Source organism: Nycticebus coucang, chromosome 9 (assembly GCF_027406575.1).
Source record: "Nycticebus coucang isolate mNycCou1 chromosome 9, mNycCou1.pri, whole genome shotgun sequence".
Taxonomy (NCBI): Eukaryota; Metazoa; Chordata; class Mammalia; order Primates; family Lorisidae; genus Nycticebus; species Nycticebus coucang.
In genome coordinates this window covers 79294789-79317201 of record NC_069788.1, presented here as the reverse complement: position 1 = coordinate 79317201, position 22413 = coordinate 79294789, and the positions used below count along the sequence as shown (strand labels likewise).

Here is a 22413-nt window from a genome sequence, read left to right as displayed (position 1 = left end):
AATAAAAATCCTTTATGTTCATTTGGCTAACGCTTTGCAATTTACAAAGTATCTCTGGTCCATAGTATCTCATTTAATCCTAACTCAAACTGTGAAGTACTGTCCTGCTCCTCTGAAGTCATCCTGAGCAGCCAGCCAGTGTGAAGGGGCACAGGGAAGAACAGGGGGAGCCCTGGGCACTGACTGCACAATCAGGCTCTCAGACTACCGTGAGAGAAACAGGAAGGCCCTGCCTTGTTTAAGCCAGTAGGATGTTCCAGCAGCTGATTGGCAATGGGGGATCCATGAGACAAGTGTGAAAACACGAGAAATCATGAAAACTACTTTCAGAGGTATCTGAAACTTAAAAGTCCCATCTGAAAAGTTAATGATTCAAGTTGTTGAATAACTTGGAATTAAGCATACTCCATTTTCTAAAAAGCAACACAAACAAAAATTGTAAGTTATATAGGATGAAGAAAGGTCACTCTAAACTTTAAGAAACCACTGTTTTCATTAATTTTTCACTACTTATAGTTAGCATTCAACAAAAATGATTTGACAAGGAAAACAGAGAAGCTTTTTACTTCTATTTACAGAAACTAGAGTTGCAAGGTAGAGAGTTTATGCTCCTTATTAATATAATAAATCATTTATTTTGAATGTAATATACATTAATGACAATTCAAAAAGAATTTATACTTACTAGAGAAGTCAGGCCTTCATTATCAACAATCCAGTCTTCTTTTTCAGCTAATCTCTTTATTTCTACATGGAAAACAAGCACACAAGTACTTTTCATTATAATTATCTTGCTGAACTTCGTAACAATAAAAATCTATACATGTTATGGTTGTTCGCTGTTTTAGATAGGCTTATAAAATATTGATAAAAGAAAAGAATATGATTATGGTAGACTTGAGATTTTAAATATGTATTGTTCGGTACATTTTTCCGATAAAATATTAACATAAATAAAATTTTTCACTGCATAACCTAATTTGGAGAATTGTAGGCTAGATTTATTTAATAGTCTTTATAATATCAGCTATGTATGAAATAAGCCATATATTTTTTCCCTTAAATTTTTGATGAATGATTTGGATTCTTGATGAATTCTATACGTTCCTGACAATGGCAGTGTGATTCTCACCTGGCTACAGAAGTGCCACCTGCCCAAACTTTTCGCACTGGGGCCTGGCTCAGGTTCCCAGTGGGAAGGAGTGATAAATTTACAGGGAATGTTCAGTTTCTCACTGGGATTCCACTCTCTTTCCACTTACATAGTATATTAGCCATGAATTCTGTAACTTCCCTACCTAAAAAGCCTCGAGGCAGACAGAAAAGGCTTACATCATTTATAACAGTGTTCTTGTTTGAAAAAATATTAAATACCCCAAAGGCTGCTTTGAAAGATAAACTTTATTGTTTTTTATGATTTTATGTAGAAAATGCTGAAAATTTTAAAAAGTATAAAGAAAACAAGACTCATATGTAATTCTAGGATCCAGAGAACAACTATTAACAATCTTTTTTTTCCCTATGTTTGTTGATTTTTCTATTAAAATTTAAAAACAGTAGAACCTCTTTAAATTGACCACCCAAGAAACTGTAACAAACTAGTCAATATATGGAGGTGGTCAACATAAGGAACTAGGTCTACTGTACTGGTGTGTGCATGTGGTGAATGTCTGGTCTATGAAAATTAGGTCAACTTAAGGAGTTGGTCAACTGTGGAGATTCTAATGCATAAGTTCTCAAATCTGGGATCATATTTTATATAAGTTTTATATCTTATATTTTCTACTTAACATTTACCTTAACAATGTTCTTATATTCTTAAATGTTTTCTAGTATATCCATCTTAATTTCTGCATGGTCTTGCTTCTCAATAAAACTGATTTGAAAAGACATCAAAAAAAATTTCTACTGAGCAGCTAAATATAAGATGGATATATTAAGATTTTCATAAGACTAATCTCTTATTTTCAAAGATTTCGAAGGTAAAAGGAGATGGCATATTCAGTAAATGTCACCAGTTTTTGTAAACACACCTTCTGCTGTGTGTTGCAATGTGACCATTACACAACGTACTCGGAGATCCAAAATGAGATCCTGGATAGTCTGTAACATGTCATTAGGAATTTCAAGGGCAATCAACGATTCGTAAGTGAGTCTGCGAAACAAACACAACAAATGTGAGCAGAGTGGGATCCCAAAGTAATTTGCACCAAGGCTTTCGCCATCCTATAATCATTTCTCACGGAGCAAGTCCACAAGGACTGTAATGTGACAGTAATACTAGGTTAATCAACAGAAAAGACACACAGTGTGACACTTGTCCAGCATCCACACCAGGAATGTTTAAGAGCCTCCTTGTTGATAAACGGGAAACCGTGGAGGCAAAAAGAAGAGAGAGAAGGATAAGAAAAATTTCTTCTTCATTAAACGTATCAAGTCATATCCCATACTAAGTATTTTTGTTTTTTTTTTTATAAAGCAAGGAAAAAAGTAGTTCTTTTTAGAGAACACGTCCATATTCACCTGATGGTCTGGATGACATGTGTGAACCACTGTCCGGAGAGCTCAGACTTCACCTCCCAGCCCCCATATTGCCGCGCCTCGCCCTCCCAGATACTGAGTGGGAGCAAGGCCCCTCGGATCAGCTTCACAAGGGAGTGTGTCACTTCCTGAATCATTTTCTAGAAAATGAGGGACAAGCAAAGCTGCATTACAATGTCATCAATCTGACTGAATTAAACTGAACAATACTAAGGGTCTTGAACGGGATGAACGGGAGGTCTCTTAGTGACCTAGGATGAGAAAATCCTACCCTGTGAAAAAGACTACATACTTTCCTTAACTTACCTTAAAATCATGTTGTCTTTGCCTTACGTTCTTTGACCTTTCAATCTGGCCTGACTTCTCAGCAGTCTTAAAAATTAAAAAACAAAATATAACATATTAGAAGTAATGTATAAAAATAAAAAGTACTTTAACATTTATATATCAAGAGAACATGAAATATGGTTCTAACTTGATTACAAGGATGTATAAGACATAATCTAAGTTTCTGATTAAAGGATGATTAACTACCAAGAAATTATCTTTTTAAAACCTTTCGGTGTAATTCTCATAAATAAATCTAAGAATTAAGTTGAAATTACTGATTGTATAGGTGAATTTCACATGCCATTTTTAACAATTTCACATGGTTAAACCATAAAGTATCATACTCATGATAACATTCTCAACATCATTTCTCATTCACTAGTACAGGAATAAAAAGTAATTTCTGAATGAATGTATAATAATCCATTGCCTTGGTAAATAATACTTATGAATATAAACATTACATCTGTCGTTTTATTTTTTAAAAAAAGATAAATCAGGTGGCGCCTGTGGCTCAGTGAGTAGGGTGCTGGCCCCATATACCGAGGGTGGCGGGATCAAACCTGGCCCCGGCCAAACCGCAACAATGAAATAGCTGGGTGTTGTGGTAGGCGCCTGTAGTTCTAGCTCCTCGGGAGGCTGAGGCAAGAGAATTGCCTAAGTCCAAGAGCTGGAGGTTGCTGTGAGCTGTGACGCCACAGCACTCTACCAAGGGTGACAAAATGAGACTCTGTCTCTAGAAAAACAAACAAACAAACAAACAAAAAAACCCCATAAAGCATTGCTCTTCCTTTGAGGATTTTAACAGGAGGGAAGGCATTCTACCATTCTAAGAGAATTAATGTTTTGTCAATTTTGCTGATATAACTCATCTTTTCCTATGTTTTTCTTTCTCCTTAAAGTAACGTAGGGGAGACTATATTGATTAAAAGAGAAATCTGCTCAATTGGATTTCAGTTAACTTTTTATTAACAAATTTTCTAACAACTAAATATTATTATATAAAAGGCCCTAGAAGGGCAAGCTTGAGAAACTTTCCAAATGAAGATGCAATAGCAAAATTACACAATGTAAAAGAAAATTCTGACACTTCATTGACATAGTGCAAAATTTATCCTTTGAAGTTTAAATCTTTATCTCATGTATTATTGTCTAGAGACATGTCTGGAGACCTTTCAAGTCATGAAAAATTGCCTTATATGTGATTATGGTATTGACTTCAAGTTAAGTTTTAAATACGTGATGTTAAGTCTGCGCTTGTGTGTATACATACATTTATGTAGAAGCTAGGGAAACTGCTTATAAAGTTGGTCTATGTAAGGAACATATTGACATAATGAGTAAAAGAAGATTAGGACTATTGGGTGTTTTCAACAAAAATATTTGACAAGCCTTAAAAAAAGTGGTCAGCACATGTATAGATATACAAGTTGCAAAATCTACACATACTTTTAAATTTTACATTAAACCACGTAGCTTTTATAATTTTTTCTTTGTAGAAATGTACTTTCATTTTGAAAGAATTATAGGCATACAGAAAAACTAAGCCCCACATCCCACCTCAATAAGCATTCAAAAAGCTAACTCCTGAGTTCATTGGTCAGCGATGCACAAAATTCTTTGTACACCAGCATTTAATTGAGAAATCAATTTTTCCTTTATTTTTAAAACAAATGAGAAGGAACTGAAGTGTTTTAACAGGGGAGTGATGTAACTAAGCCTAAAGTGGGAGAAGGAGGAGGGTCCAGCGTAAGGGCCTGACCCGCCAAGCAGGATGCTACAGTTGTCCAGGTGGCCGTAGCACGGCTTAGACAGCAGCACTGTGTGCTCTTCCCGCTATCTGGTACCTGCTTCCCACACCCTCTGCCTGGCTGCCTCCTTTGCATGTGTCACGAGTCAGCTTAACTGGCATCTCCACAGAGATCTTCCCTAATATCTATCCCACTACTGATATATTTTTTTTTTTTTTGCAGTTTTTGGCCGGGGCTGGGATTGAATCCGCCACCTCTGACATATGGGGCTGGCGCCTTACTCCATTGAGCCACAGGCACCACCCCCCACTACTGATATTTTTTATCATAGGACTGTTATTTGTTTCTTTTATAGCTGTTACCAGAATATAGGATAATTTGTTAAAAATATATTTTGGTTTAGCCTTTGTAAGACGGGAGAGTGCATGCTATCCTGGTCACTGTTTTGTTTATAAAGTACATACGTACTTTAAGACGTACATGTTTGTATATTATGTGTGTGCACGCATGTATATTTATGTGTGGATATGCAGGTTCACATATATGTGTACTTGTACAAATGTATGTGTGTCTATTGTGCACACACAAATATATGCACATAAGCATATGTACTGCATGTTTACGTGTGTGCATATATGTTTATATATCTGTGTGTATCAGTACCTGGCACTTGGTAAATAAATACCTAACACTTATGTTCTTCAGAGCCTACTTGAATATATTTAGGAAAGCATGACTTCCCTGAACACTACTGGGCTAATCTAAAGGCCATTTTTTAAAAGCCTGAAGTCTTGGGTCTCAACACAACAGACTGGCCCTTAGAGGCAGATCTGCCAGCCATAGTCCAGTGATATGCTTCTGAACAGCCCAAGGACTAAGGTCTCCCTGGACATTTAAGGTGACAACAAAAGGGATGGGCAGAGATGGGTGAGGGATGGGCAGAGATGGGAGAGGCCTGTGAGCAGACTGGGGCTTGTGAGGTGGGTGCAGGTATGGAGCTCAGATGCTGCTGAGGAGCCTGGCACTTGCTGGCACATCAGGAGGCGGACATGACAGTGGGTCCCATGCTGCCAAATCTTTGTTAAGGGCCTTGTGATGTTTAATTTTATCTGACTGAGCCATGGGATACCCAGACCTTTAGTCAACTGTTATTCTGAGTATGTCTGTGAGGGTGTTCCTGGATGAGATTAACATCTAAGTCAGTACGGAGTGAATCAAACTGCCCTCCCTGCTATGGGCCTGAATAGAACAAAAAGGCCCATCTTCCTATGAGTAAGAAGGACTCCTCCTGTCTAACTGTCTTCAGGGTGGGATGTTGTGGGGTTTCCTTCTGCCTTCCTACTTGAACTAAAATATTTATTTTTCTTACGTCTCAAGGCTGCTGGCATTAGAACTGCAACTGACATACTGCTTCTCCTGGGTCTCCAGCTTGCCAGCTTACTTACCCTACAGACCTCAGGACTTGTGAGTCTCCATCATGACATGAGCCAATTCCTTATAATAAACCTCTTTATGTATACGTGTGTGTGTGTGTGTGTGTTTGTATCTGGATATGCTTACATATCCTTGTGGTTCTGTTTCTCTGGAGAGCCTTGACTCATACAGACCTGTCTAGTGTACTGCAGAGGAGAAGACATGCCAGTATAAAAGTGTAAGTGTATTGCCTGTTAGAGGGAGTCTTCTTTAATTGCACTCCCCATAGTATACCTTATACTGAACTTTGCACATACTAGGATCATCCAATGGTAAGATTATTTTATAATTGTTTGTTCTGTTTATCTTTAAATAGAAGAAAAGAGTAAAAGTCTATTGTTAAAAAGTAAGCATCATATCAAAATTAAGTCTCAATTTTGCCAGAGCAATTTTGCCTAACAAAAAAAGTACTCATGAATGTATGATGACATCTACTGGACAATTATTTTGTAAAATTCAAGGATTTGTCTTCAAATACATGAATAGTAAAAAGAGGAGGGGAATGAGGTATATGGCAGGCCTCTTGCAACTGTTAATAGAACAATAGTTATTTAATGTTTTAATCTGATGAAGAGTTGAACATCTCCAACACAATGAATTATATAAGGTTTGCCCTATTTTTAAAAGAAAACCCTAGTTTTGGAACGCAAATGGTACATTTTAATTTATGTACTAATGTAAGTTATGTGACTTTTTAAAATGCAGATTCCTAATATTTAACAACTATTTGAATGATTTAAAGATTTTCATTCACAAATACCTTAAATGCAAAATATATCTATAGGTGAGATCTTAACCTACTATTGACCATTTTGTTAACTAGAAACCTTAAGTCTTTCCTGCATACACAGACCAAAACTACTTTGTGGTAAGCCCAACGGCTGGATTTCACTGTTTTAATTCATGTAAGTTAATTCACATGGGCCTGGCTGGCTTGAAGAACTGACTACTTTTTAAACTGTTGGAAACTTCTTTAACAGATGAGATCTTAATAAAACAACATAGTTCTAAAATAAGAAAAATAAGAAATTTCAAGAAAACTGTGTTTAAACATTATAAAGGTTTCTCGTATGAGATTACATGTGAATGTTAGGAGAGGACTCTTCCTAACATTAACCTAGCAAGTGTCTGGATGGACTGTGCACACGCTCCTGTGCCCTCCGTTCCCTCTATTCCCTGTGTTATCTTTCTCACTTTTTAGTGGAGGGGAAATAGTTTAAAAACATGCCTGAATCCCCTATTCATTAATACTTACTGCTATCAGCTTTTAAGTTTACATGAAACAACACAGGCATATCTAACTTGACCAACTAAAATCATCTGTTCATTTCAACATTAATGCTGTACATGAAGTAGATCGTTTATTTTTCATCTATAACCAAATATTTCATTTACATTTTCTTACAGGATATATCTACCAAAACTAAGGATACGGGTCCTGTAAGAAAATAAAATACATTCCCCTTTCACTAAAATATCCCAGATCAAAAACTCTTAGGAATTTCATGACTCTAAAAAGATTCATGGTAAGGCAACTACTGTCCAGGTGGTAGGCTACCTGCAGAACTGATGAGAAGGACAAGAAAAACACATGGCTGGGAAAAAATAAGGTGGTTTAAGATCCATTTCCCAAGGACTAATTCTTTTTTTTTTTTTTTTTTTTTTTTAATTTTAAAAATATTTTATTTTAGAATATTACAGGGGTATACACATTTTAGTTACATAATATGCTTTTGTACATTTTAAGTAAAAGTTATAAGGGTGCCCTTCACCCAGAATATGTACATTGCACCAGTTAGGTGTGAATTTACCCTACTCTCCGTCCACCCCGCACCTCTTACTTAATTTCCTTTGAGTTTTACTTCCATATATGTACACAAGTATTGATCAACTAGTTCCAATTTAGTATTGAGTACATGTGATGCTTGTTTTTCCATTCTTGATATGCTCCACTTAGAAGAATGGCCTCCAGTTCTATCTGGATTGTTACAAAAGATACTAAATCACTATCCTTTTTATGGCTGAATAGTAACTGCATAATTTTAAAGGCAGCTTTTAACATGGAGCCTATCAAAACAAAAGTAAATTTATAATAAAAGGCCTTTAGACATTCCATAATTCTGCTAATTCTTTATATGATTTAATCCATCTATTGATCTTTCAATTCGACTTTAACAGCTCATCATTCCAGAATTTTCAAAGTCACATACCAATGGGGAGGAGGATCAGGGACATGAGAAAACTGAGTCCCTGACTTAGCTATTGGTATTCAACTGTTTTGTTACTAAATTTTGTTCTCTGAACACATATTATGTGCCAGGCTGATGAGATTTTAAAAACTGGAATAAATTTCATTCCAAATAATAAGAGCAAACTGTTAATCATCTGCCAGACATTGTTGTAAGCACTTCACTTAGGTTAATTCACTGATTCTCAAATAGGCACAGAGAGTAATTATCTAAGGCCACAGCTAGTAAGTAAGTGACATACACTGGATATTTCCATTCTAATACTAGGGTTTTGTGAGAAAATCTATGAACACAGTCAGTCCAAAGGCACAATCTGGGAGCATCTAACCCTCCCATTCACATGAGGACTTGGTTCAGAAGCTGAACAGATGTGGAGAGGAGGTGCTGGTGCATGGATACTGCTGTCTTCTGCAGAGCAGAGGGCCAAGAGCCCAAACTTGTTCCCAGCACAAAGAGTCACACAGTTCTCACCCAGGTGAGAGCTACAAAGACACAAAATGCCATGTGATATGTACAAAAACAGGGCACTGGAAAAAATTTTTTTCAGGACATCTGCAAAATCGAAATTAAAGCATTCTCTTCCCAAGCCAGCAATAAGCAACTGTACATTTGCAAAGACCAACCAAACCTGACATATATTTTATGGAATTAGGACTTTCTCTGTAGAGTTAACTTTTCAAGAGTTTTTGCATACCAATGATACAGAAAGGAAATATCTGAACATTGACTTATAAAGCCTGGTAATCAATACACTGATGAAATTAAAGGAAAAAAATGCATTGATAAGTCATGCTTACAAGATTGGTTTTTGAGCCCTAAGGACATGAGTTAGATAACCAACTATTTATATAAACAAGGACCCATGGATCCAGTGGGTTTAAAAGAAAAGAGAGAGTGGTTACCTAGAATTTAAACACACAAAGGGAGCAAAAACTCTTCCAGAGCACAAGTGTATTTCTTCAATGTAAGTGTGAAGTTATGTCCATGGTCAAACTTCCCTTTACCTACTTTCCACCACGGAGAGGTCTTAAACTATAAAAGCTGTGTCCTTTTGCAAGAAAATAAAAATGGTTTTAGGTTTTGTCTATGTCTACTTTTTATGTTGCCAAGTCCAAGATAAGCAGGAAATAGCTTTATCGCAGGAAGACCCCTACCTCTCCCAGCAATCCCAGGACTGTAAAGAGTTTTCCTGCAAAGACAGGAAACAGAGCTTTCTTAACCTAAACAGGTAGAAGCCTGGGGCAGAGAGCATTAAAATCTACACTCCAGGAATTGGAGGCCGTTATGGAATCCTTGAAAAAAGATTATAAAGTGATGATTCTGATTTCCATGTACTACACACTAAAGTCAGAGTCATTACTTTATGGTTATACTTTCTATGTTACTGATTATGTATTATAATTAAGACATTAAGTAAATATGTGACTCATGAAAAGGCCAAGGCTTATAAAAACTTGTGTAGACTAATAATAATGGGGCTAGATTACATGATCTTCACATTCTTCCCAACTAGGAAATTTCAGAAGTATAATATATGGATTATTTTAGATCTGTATGTTAAGTTACAAACATTTTATCCTTGTTTTATCATTTGTTCACATTTTACTGAACATAATTTCATCCATAATTTGGTCTGACTGGCGTTATATTCAACTCTGAATCCTTGATTACATCTCAAGTTTTCGTTTCTTCTTTAATTGACTATCTCATTTAACCTTATAACACCTACTGAAATAGAAACCCTCACTATTTTCTTTTTACAAATGAGAAAACTGAGTCTCAGAAAAATCAAGTAACTTGTTCAAGGTCATACAGCTGCTAAGTATTAGAGCTTTCTAATGTTTTTAGCTAATCCTAAAATATATAACTATGACTATAAATGTTGGGCCTGAGGTTTTAAAAAAATTACTTCAAAATCTAATTCTTTTAAGACTAGAAATTCACAAGGTCTTAGCTCCACCTACAGTCAAATGTGTATACATACCTCACTGAAAAGGCTTCCATTAACATATGAAATCCAGAGTTTCCAGAAGTTAGGCAGTTGACTTAAGACAAGCTTGGTCAATTTTTCAACAAATGCCACCCTGTGGGGAGTTTTGTATCTCCATGCTAAGGGGGTGGGGGGGAGGGGAGAATAAAATGCTTTGAATGTACTTTGAATTAAGAATAATAATCTATTTGAATACACTTAAGTAGCCCCAGTCTGTGTGGAGCACTGAAATTCCTGCCACAGCACTGTCTTCCCACCACCCCACACCCCACCCCCGGCTCCCGGAGTGCTGCGGTGCTCGCCTAACAGAGATCTCCACTTTCCTCCTTTCCCTCTGGGAAGGAGAGCTCCCTCTCCTTCAGAGACAAGAATGCTTTGGCTTTTCAACCTTGTCCTGAGCATGGCATATGTCTTTTCAAAAAGTCACGCCTTCAAACCACAAAGGAAGGCAAAGCCACTGTGTAGCCAATGATGAAATACAAGGCTAATATCAGCCTGTCAGAAATGCCATGATACATCCTAGGTGGTAAAATTCAGTAAGGAATCCAGTGGCCATAAAAGAACGTATTCCGATGCACTCCCATAATGAAAAATGCCTCTTATAATACAGAAATTTAAGGAAAAGAGAAGTACTGAAACTTCTTTGGTTATCTATCATTTAAGGAAGCTATTGCAGTAACTGAGAAATAAGGACTTACACTTCCTATGGGAAGAATAAGTTTGTGGGAATAAAAACAGATATGGAGATCTGGGGCCCAGTAACCATTTCCAGTCTCTCCTCCCTCTTTCTTTCCCAAGGCCGTGCCCTCTCCCGCACCTAAGCTTCTGCTCCCTCAGGAGCCCAGGAGCACGCACAGCCACTCTCTCTAATCTCACAGAGACCACCAACACCACTCTCGTAAGTCCTGCTCTCCAGTCAAGTTCAACCTCAAAGACCCTACTTACTACCTTCCTTTCAAAATACCCCTAAGTGAAAAGTTCTGTCGTAATTCCAGTGAGGCAGGGGTGAATTTTATTTATTCCTAAATGTCTAATAATTTTCAAACTAGATAACACATGGTTAAAAAATAACACTTCAAAGGTACAGAGTGTAAGTCCACCTCCAGCTGCCATTCACTCAGCCCTCAGGGCAGCCACAGAAACTCCTGTGATTATTAGCTTCTTGATTTTTCCTGAAATGTTTTTATAGGCACAAACAAATATAAATATGCATTCACTCTCCCTTCCCTGATGTTCTTTACATGTGTTTGTTTTTTATGCAAATGAATGCACACTAGACATGCTCTTTTTCCATTTACTGATGGATCCAGGAGTTACTCCATATTCACACAGACAACACTTCTGCTTTTTCTCCCACAGTTACACAGCATTTCATATTTTGGATTTATCATAATTTAATATGTCTCTTTCTAATGGACAAGACTTTCCAGTCTTTTGTGTTAAAATTAATTGCTTTAAGCAATAACCGTATACCTATATTACTTAGTGCACATACAGGTGTAAGTGTAAATGCCCAGACAGAGCATTGCTGGATCCTTACATGACAGTAAACAGACCCTTACATGATCTCTTCTCCCAAAATAATGTTTCAAAAGAGCTCAGTTCTTCGGAACCGCTACATTGAAAACTATTTTGTATGCCCCGTGTATGAGAAACTCACCTGTATCCTTATCTAATATACCATTGGTAAGGCTTATTTGCTGGGAAATTAAAGTGAAAGTAAGTTGTTAATGTTGATAGTTATTACCGAACAGCCCTCCAGAGCAGTTCGCATCAGCAACACATGAAAGTAGCAGCTTTATTATAACTTCATTACTAACAATCCAACACAGAAAACCAAAACAAAATAATAAATATTTAGAGTTGTTGCCAAACTGACACCTCACTGTAATATTACTCTGCCTTTTATCATCATGATCCTGAGCAAGGCTGAGTACCTAGTCACATGCTTAAGAACTACTGAAACTTCCTCTGTGGCCCACAGAGTCTCTTTATTAATTAGGGATATCAGCCCTTTGTCTATGCTGTAAGTTATGGGAAAATGTTTTAAATGCAGTTTTCACATGTGTAAAAAGCATGGTTCTTTGTGAGCACATTGTAAACTTTTATTTGTTCATTCAACCAATGATTAGTATCAATTGTGTGCCTATCACATGGCTAAATTATTCAAGATCTAAATTGTTCAGCAGTAATGCTGAACAAGGTAGGCCTCTGCCTTCACAGAGTTTATTATCTAATGGAACAGCCAATTAAATACATCATAACGGTAATACAAGATGAGATTTCATCAGGAGACAGCTGACGTGAACTTTTTTCCCAATAGCAGTTGGTAAACACTGCTTTCCAAACGACAGGCAGCATGTGAGAGAGGGTAGGCCATGACCATGTCCTGAGTCCAATGACAGGTGAATACTCTAAATTGAAGCATTTAAAAGATATGCCTTACATGACAGCAAACAGACTCTTACATGATCTCTTCTCCCAAAATAATGTTTCAAAAGATCTCAGTTCTTTGGAACAGCTATATTGAACACTATTTTGTATGCCCTGTGTATGAGAAACTCACCTGTATCCTTATCTAATATATCATTGGTAAGGCTTATTTTCTGGGAAATTAAAGTGAAAATAACCTAAGCAGAACTCAAGACCCTGTTGGCAATGAACCTGGGACCAGCTCTTTGTGTGGGCTGGTCTGGTATATAATACAATCATGTGTTGCTTAAAGACAGGGATACAGTCCAGTAAATGTCTCTGTAGGCAATTTCATGTTGTGGGAACATTGTAGAACACACTTAAACATACCTAGACAGTACAGCTTACTACACACCTAGGCTGTGCTCCTAAGCTATAAACCTGTATTTCATGTTACTATCCTGAATAATTGAAGGCAATTTTAACCCAAAGGTACCATTGCATGTTTATATATCTAAACATAGAAAAATGTGGCATAAGAGATAAAAAATGGGACACCCGTATAGGGCACTTACAATGAATGGAGCTTACAGGACTAGAAGTTGCTTGGGGTAAGTCAGTGAATGAGTGGTGAGTTGATGTGAAGACCTAGGACTTACTGTGCACTACTGAAGCCTTTATATAAACACTGTACATAAGCCTACATTAAATTTATAAAAAATAAAGGAACTGCACTAAGACATTGGGATGGCCATGACATCACTGGGCATTGGGAATTTTTCAGCTCTGGGGCTACACCCATGTATGCTGTCCACCATTGACAGAAAGGTCATTTTGTATAATATATTCCACCCATACTAAGTTTCCCCCAACTTAGTTTGACTTAACAATGATGGTTTGACTTAACAATTCTGACTATAAAATAGAGCAAAAGCAATTATGCATTCAGTACAATACAACCATTCTGTTTTCTACTTTCACTACAGTATTCAATAATTATAAGAGATAGTCAACACTTGATTACAAAATAGGCTTTGTGTTAGATGATTTTGCCCAAATGTAGGCTAATATAAGAGTTCTGAGCACATTTAAAGGAGCTAGGCTAAGCAATTGTGTTTGATAGGTTAGGCATATTAAGCACACTTTCAACTTAATGATATTTTCAACTTCAGATGGATTTACTTGGACATAACTCCCAACACAAGTAAAGCAGCATTTCTGTGTATACATATATATTTTTTCACACACACACATCTCCTCTATAGACTGATACTACTAGGTGTCAAGGAGCAGATCTTGGAGATTACTCCCCACTCCACAAAAACTAGGGAGGGGACATTGCCTTTTCACTGATTTAAAAGAAAAATTCTTCTTGAAAACTCACAAAATAAACAGAAAGCAAACTCAATTTCTCTTGCAAATCCATTAATAACTATTCTAATTTAAATGATTTTATGATAAGCAAAGTCTTTAGACAATTTTAAGAACCTAGCAAACCAATTCCAAACGACTTCCAAGAAGAGTCCTTCAGGTAAATCTTTTTATAGCAGATTAATTAGTAAAATTATTTTATCTGAGTTCAGCACAAGATGGAGTGTTAGCACAGCTACTATAAAGCGTTGCTGGATAATCCTACTCAGCTGGAAGTTCTGTAATTACTCAATGTACTGGTGCTCAATTATCAAGGCTTCCAGAAAATAGCAGGGCTCCCCATGATCTCCTATCTGTTGACAGAGAACAACTGCTAGCATTCTGTTGTATTTGATCTCTTTATTACTTGCAAATTCTTTACTCACATGCATGTATACAAGAGTCCTTTCCCTCCATTCCTTCTAAGTCTACTTTGTTCAAATTCTACTCATAATTAAAAATGAATTTTAATTTTTTCTTACTGAATCCATCCTGTCCTACTTAAAGACCTACATGACATTTCACTGATAGAATAACATCAAGAGCAATTTCCTAAGAATGATGAAAGCAACTAAGGAGATATGGCAGGAATGTCCCATTTTCTCCAACAGAAATCACAAAGTATACAGGCTCATGAATTTTGCTTTGATCACAAAGTTGAGAATGAGCTTCCTCAACTCTCTTCATACCTATGCTTTACTGTAGGCAATTCTTCACAATATTCAAATACAAGTAGTAATTTGGGGGACACTGAATGATTTATTTAACTTCCACTCTGGCCATGCTGGAATAACATGAATTGGATTTAACCTCTAGCCATAAACAATTAGAAAACTGGAAAACTCTATGAAACAACTGTTTCCAGACACTGGAGAGAAGGCAGCCCAGGCCTAAGATCTGAGAGGGGACACATAAGGCAAGACCCATAGACACTCAGGCTTTCTGCCTAAAGACAGTTTCTAAGCAATAAAGGCAAAGTAGAAGGAAACAGAGCAAAACTCAGTGGCCTTTCTGACCTGGAAAGATAAGAGACTAAAGTTCAAGGAGGCTGCAGGGACTCAAACTGCAGGGAAGACTTCAGGAAAGGAGAGAGCTAGGTAGGAAAAAAGTTTCAGAAACCTGTGAAAGAGTCTTCTTTAGTCTTTGTTGAGGATCAGGCCATATGTATGTGGGGCAAAACTTCACAAAGCTAGACAAAGAATGACCATTCCCACAGATCCACAGGCAGAGAGGCTTTTCAGCTCCCCACAGCCAGGCAGACTAGTTTTTATCATTTACCTGGACCAATCAGTAGAGACCTAAGGGGTCATGCATTGTTAGTTGGGGTGAAGTATCCCTAAAATTAAGGCAGGCTTTGAAGGGATTGAACTGATCTGGAAATGAACTGTCTGCCAGAACAAAGTCCAGTGCTTTTTGAAGGAAGACAACAAAACCTAGGCACTCACAGTTGAACATTCACAGTTATCTGAGAAACAATAAAACATGATGAGATATACCCAAACGCAAGGAAATATGAATCATAACCAACAATCAGGAGAAAAACCAGTCAATAGCATCAGATCCAAAATGACAGAGATGATGAAATTAACCGACAAAACAGACAAGAATATTACCAGCTGTCATGACTATGTTCAAAAATTTAAAGAAAAACATGAAAAGAATGCGGAAAGAAAGAGGAGGTATTAAAAAGAACCAGAGAACATCCATAAAACACAATATCTGAAATTTCAGGTCAGTTGCAGGCACAGCAAATGACTCCATAATGAAGCACTGAGTGGGAAACACGGGGGCCAGCGGGGGAGAACAAAACCTCAGCAATTCCAGGAATAATCTACTGGCATAAAACGCACACAATCAGAGTCCCAGAGAAGGAAGCAGAGCAAAAATATATTTGAGAAAATCGTGGCTGAAAATTTCACAAACTTAATCAGTATTTCCAAAGTTTGGTAAGACAGAGCCTAGTAGCTTGGTAAAACTCCAGCAGGATACATTTGAACTGTACAAGATGATGCAATCCATGATACCCAGTCTCGAGTGTGGTTTCTAATTAATCTAAGCATGTCAGTATGCGAACTGGTGGTAGTAAATTCCATGAGGATAGAGGAGTTGGGTGGAGAATTTTTAGATCTGATATACTGTACCCTTAAGAGATGGAAATGTTTTTTAAAAATTCAGGTGGGCCATACTCCAGAGTCAGAAATCCTGACCAGATTAGCTCAGAGGCTCCATGGTAGACACAATGGCACGAAACGTAGGAGGGAAGTCACTGTTTACACCAATGTTGCTGGACTAGGTGGGGAACGGCAGCAGGACAAGCAGGAGGAATGCCAACAGTTCTTTATTTAGTACAAATGAATCTTCTACTTGTGAGGTGTTCATATGATGGATATTCACATTTATTAACAGAACTCTCGAAAAAGTCCCTATTCCAATACTTATAAAAATAATATAAAATACTTCAAACTTTAGAGATGTTTGAATTTAATGTAAGGTAAGGTATTTCCATTACCCTGAGTTTCTTACTCTGTTACCGAAATTTTGTATATGTATATACATATATGTGTGTGTATATTTACATATATATTTTTATTTATTTATTTGAGACAGATTCTCACTCTGTGCCCTTAGTAGAGTGCCGTGGCATCACAGCTCACAGCAACCTCCAACTCTTTGGCTCAAGTGATCTTCTTGCCTCAGCTTCCCAAATAGCTAGGACTAGAGGAGCCCACCACAAGGTCCAGCTTGTTTCTCTACTTTTTTTTTTAAGTAGAGATGAGGTCTCGCTTTTGCTCAAGTTGGTCTTGAACTCCTGAGCTCAAGCAGTCCACCCACCTCGGCCTCCCAGAGTGCAAGGATTACAGGCCATGAGCCACCGTACCAGGCTTGTTACTGAGATTATAAATGACCATAATTAATTTTTCTACTTGCGTACATGACTGCATTAGAGTTGATACATTTTATATCTCATGATAGGTAAATATCTGCTTCAGAAAATTAAGAAATGCAACATTGTTATAATTTTAGATGCTTTATCTTAGGGAAAACTGATTAATGATTAATTTATGGTTAAAAACAATCTCTCTTTCTAAACCGAAGCTTTCATTTCGTCAAAAAAGGTATGCTGACTATAGATATTACTTAACTTTTGTTGCAAACTTCATCTTAAAGAAGTTCTCATAGAATTTTTTCTGTAGCATTTGTTTAAAACATTCAACTACGGCAAAACTAAAACTATACTTTTAATATGTGAAATAAACATTGACTAGTACTTATTTATAAAAATTCAAATAGCATTTCTTTAATGTAAAATATACTTTCATTATTTAAGTTTAATATCTGTGTAATTGCTTTAATAAGTGCAAGAGATAATGGTTAGTAATAGTTAGCACCAGTAACAACAAAAATTTGAGAATTTTCCAAGAGAATATTTGAAATTACTACAAATCTAAAACACCAAACAGGAGTTGGGGGGTGATACTTACCATCATCTCGACCAGACTGAAAGCTGCTGCCCCTCTTCAGTGATGCTGTCTGACTGAGATGGCCCAACACTGAGGGACGCACATCGTTATCAAGGTCCAGCATGGGACTGTGCAGGCTCGGATTACCTGGAAGAGAGAGGAGGTGTTACATATGTTCTATATATCCTACCTCCCTGATTTCATAGATTGCTTCTCTGGGGCTATGTCTTGCTCAATATTCTACTCTTAAATAAAGCAATTGCTAAGCAAAATAAAAAATATTTTCTCCAAATAGATTTTAACAGATTCCTAATTCAGCAAAACCTGGGGGGAGGGAAGGGTAGAGAACATGAAAATTAGGAGGAGAAGTAAAACAATTCATTGGCACTTGGAAAGGAAATCACTGCATTCTGACTGTTCAGTTTCTTTTACTGGAACCGATTTGTAACAGATTTTTATAGCACAAAGTCTTCTCTGACTGCTCCCTAATGCCACATTTTACATTTAAATCCCATCATTTCTTTCTTTGGAGTGTGGGATTTGATTCCGTTTCTATTCTTGATGCCAGTGACCTCGTTTGGATCCTTTCCACCTTCCACTGTTAATATTCCAGAAGCCAAAATATTCTACTATTGTTATTAAGTTGTCTTTATTTTCCTGGATTCATCTCACACTCAAATTCTACTTTCTTGATTTTAGAACCCTCCAGAAAACCCTCAGGATAAAGTACACTCCAGTGTTTTCCAATCCAAATTTTGCTGAAAACTGGGGAACAATTTTTCTAAAATGGATCTGAAGAGCTATTAGAAATGGAGTCCTATATGGCTATAGGAGTTAAGGACCTTGGCTTGAAGTGGTAACATCGGACTCATGCCTTGGTCTATAAAGACCACTGTCAGCTCTTCAGCTGAGCATCTGAAGATCTTCAAACTAAACTGGATTCAATGAATAGTACAGAGAATTTAGAGAACTGTATATCGGACACTTAAATCTTCTCCACATAAAAACATGTCTTACATTCTTCTGCCATATTTGCTATCCTCTCTACTGAAAGGCCTCAGTCATCTCTCCTCTTCCTCCATTAAACACACATCCTTAAAGATTCAACCTGAATTACAGCTACTGCACAAAGTTACCACTTATTGCTACCTATCTAACCTGCTCCTCTATCTTTCTGCCATTGTGGAGCAATTCAAATACACACGGTTTAGTTGACTTCATGGTTTGTTTGATTTCTACCTTCTAAATCTGCTGTCTGTTAACAGATACAAACTGCCAGGCTGGGTACGGTGGCTAACGCCTGTAATCCTAGCACTCTGGGAAGGCCAAGGTGGGTGGATTTCCTGAGCTCAGGAGGTCAAGACCAGCCTGAGCAAGAGTCATCTGTACTCAAAATAGAAAAACTAGCCAGGCATTATGGTGGGTGCCAGTAGTCCCAGCTCTAGAGGCTGAGGTAAGAGGGTTGCCTGAGCCCAGGAATTTGAGGTTGCTGTGAGCTATGCAGCCACAGCACTCTATCCAGGGCAGCAGAGTGAGACTCTCTCTCAAAAACAAAAAACAAAACACCAGGTATAGCTCGCGGAGGCAGATTCAACACTAACCTTGCACAATGTCCTTAAAACCAAGAGTAGTAGATTTTGATGAAACATGGAACGAACTTTTAACTACTATCAAAGCTGTTGTCATGATGGAATACGTCAAAAGAGCAACATGGACCCATCGCTTTAAGATATCTATGCTTTATGTGTGGCCTATCCTGAACCCCTTGGAGAAAGACTTTATACAGAAACCAAGATTTTTTTTAAAAATCATGTTCAGCATTTGCACAAGACAGTTCTGGAGTCTGAAGAACAAGTACTGTTATGTGTCATAGGTATTGGGAAGAATACAGCAAGGGGGCAGACTAGATGGACTGCTTATATAGGTATGTCAACACCCAGTTTATAAAAAGAATAAATTGACAGTAGCTGACCTTCAGTATGGCTATGGTGGTGTAGATATGAACAAACCTCTTATGGAAATAGGAGAGCTAGCATTGGATATGTGGAGGAAATTGATGGTTAAACCACTTCAGACCATTCTTATAAAAATGCTGCTCTGAGAATTAAAAAATGATTGTGGTGGTGAAGACCCAAACCAGAAAGTAATCCATGGGGTTATTGACTCCTTTGTTCATGTTGAATAGTATAAGAAAAAATTCCCCTTAAAGTTTTATCAGGAAATGTTTGAGTCCCCCTTTCTGACTAAAATAGGAGAGTATTATAAACAAGAAGCTTCAAATTTATTACAAGAATCGAACTGCTCACAGTATATGGAAAAGGTTCTATGCAGATTAAAAGATGAAGAAATTCGATGTTGAAAATACTTAAATGCAAGTTCATATACTAAAGTGATACATGAATGCCAGCAACGAATGGTAGCAGACCACTTACAGTTCTTACACGCAGAATGTCACAGTATCATTCGACAGGAGAAGAAAAATGACATGGAAATATGTATGTCTTAGTCTGTGCTGTGTCCACTGATTTACCGCAGATGAATTCAGGAGCTGCAAACCATATCCATGATGAGGGCCTTAGAGCAACCAGTAACCTTACGCAGGAAAATATGCCAACTCTATTTGTGGAATCAGTTTTGGAAGTACATGGTAAATTTGTTCAACTTATTAACACTGTTTTGAATGGTGATCTGCACTTGATGAGTGCACTGGATAAGGCCCTTGCATCAGTTGTAAATTACAGAGAACCCAAGTCTGTTTGCAAAGCACCTGAACTGCTTGCTAAGTACTGGGACAACCTACTAAAGAAATCAGCAAAAGGGATGACAGAGAATGAAGTGGAAGACAAACTCACAAGCTTCATCACTGTTTTCAAATATATTGATGATAAAGATTTTTTCAAAAGTTCTACACAAGAATGCTGGCAGAACGTCTAATTCATGGGTTATCTATGTTTACGGATTCCAAAGACGCCATGACCAATAAACTAAAGCAAGCCTGTGGTTTTGATTTTACCAGCAAGCTACATTGGAGGTATACAGATATGAGTGTCAGTGCTGATCTCAATAATAAGTTCAACAATTTTATCAAAAACCAAGACACAGTAATAGATTTGGGAATCAGTTTTCAAATGTATGTTCTACGGGCTGGTGCATGGCCTCTAACTCAGGCTCCTTCATCTACATTTGCGATTCCCCAGGAATTAGAGAAAAGCATACAGATGTTTGAATTATTTTACAGCCAGCATTTCAGTAGAAGGAAACTGACATGGTCACATTGTCTATGTACAGGTGAAGTTAAAATGAACTATTTGGGCAAACCTTATGTAGCCACGGTCACAACATACCAAATGGTAGTCCTTCTTGACTTTAACAACAGTGAAATGGTCAGCTATAAAGAGCTTCAAGACAGCACTCAGATGAATGAAAAGGAACCGACAAAAACAATCAAATCATTGCTTGATGTGAAAATGATTAACCATGATTCAGAAAAGGAAGACATCGATGTAGAATCTTCATTTTCATTAAATATGAACTTTAGCAGTAAAAGAACAGCAGAAAATTTAAAATCATTACATCTATGCAGAAAGACACCCCACAGGAAATGGAGCAGACTAGAAGTGCTGTCAATAAGGACCGGAAAAAGTATCTCCAAGCTGCTATTGTTCGTATCATGAAAGCACGAAAAGTGCTTCGGCACAATGCCCTTATTCAAGAGGGGTGATTAACCAGTCAAGAGCTAGGTTTAATCCCAGAATCAGCATGATTAAGAAGTGTATTGTTTTTTTGCTGTTTACAACATCACCAGTGCCACATCATGAGTGTCAAAGAAAATGCCTAGAGATACTTCAAGCTCATGTCATTGTGACATTTCTTAAAACTTTATTAAAAGAGTGAGTGAGACATTGCTGAAATGTGGAGAGTTGGTTGGGTACCATGCTTTTCTCCCCCATCACATTTGCAGTTGGTGTGTGTGTGTGTTTTTTTCTTTTCAATGTATCTTAAAGGACATTAAATAAAAAAACTTAAATAGTGTAAGATGACAGATAACCTAGTAATTGTATCTACATCAAAATGACAAACATGATATTGCTGCTTGTCAAATAAAAAAAAAATAAAGAAATAGTATGCTTTTTTTAATGTGGATGAAGAATCAGGTTGGCCACAAAATTACGACTCAAAGCAGCAAATGCAGTTTTAGTTGTGTTTCTATCTGAATGCTTCAATTCATTTGTCCTTCTATTTAAGCCCTACATGAAAAATGTCTAATTATTGCTCTTGAATACACAGAAATCAGCATAAAGAATGTTTTGTTATGGATTAGAACGGCAGTGGATAAGCATGTAATTCCACCAACAGTTAATGTTAATGTGCTCCATACACCACAGAAACAAAGGAGGAAGAGCATGTGTGGTGACCAGGTCTGTAGAAAGAGCTTTTCCCGGGGGGCGCCTGTGGCTCAAGGAGTAGGGTGCCGGTCCCATATGCTGGAGGTGGCGGGTTCAAACCCAGCCCCAGCCAAAAACCACACACACACAAAAAAAGAAAGAGCTTTTCCCTCAAAAGTTGTCTTACTTGATACATTAATTCTAATGGAGACTAATACCCCAGCTCTGTTGCCTTCCCTGAGCTGTGGCAGAGCCCGTGGCACCCACGTGTTCCTTCCGTCTCTGTGCCTGTCATCCTTACTGCTCCATTAGCAGTTTAGATACTAGAGTCACTCTGATAAGTCAGAGGTGTGCTTAGCAAGGCATCACCTAAATACCTTTAAAGAGAAGTTTTTATGTAGTACATTACAC

The 22413-nt window shown here is 37.4% G+C and overlaps 1 protein-coding gene and 1 pseudogene across 8 annotated transcripts in view; one reads left to right on the top strand and one right to left on the bottom strand.

Moving 5' to 3' along the window:
- EXOC2 (exocyst complex component 2) overlaps positions 1 to 22413 on the bottom strand; it is a 221781-nt gene that overhangs the window by 91373 nt on the left and 107995 nt on the right. For all 8 annotated transcript variants that reach the window (XM_053602529.1, XM_053602530.1, XM_053602531.1 and 5 more), the window contains 6 exons: positions 17639 to 17764; positions 10329 to 10453; positions 2848 to 2913; positions 2524 to 2681; positions 2034 to 2155; positions 686 to 747 (listed from right to left, as the gene is read on the bottom strand). In XM_053602529.1, coding sequence (XP_053458504.1) covers positions 686 to 747; positions 2034 to 2155; positions 2524 to 2681; positions 2848 to 2913; positions 10329 to 10453; positions 17639 to 17764 — 659 coding nt within the window. The remainder of the gene's footprint in view (positions 1 to 685; positions 748 to 2033; positions 2156 to 2523; positions 2682 to 2847; positions 2914 to 10328; positions 10454 to 17638; positions 17765 to 22413) is intronic.
- LOC128593798 (cullin-2-like) lies at positions 19227 to 21511 on the top strand (annotated as a pseudogene).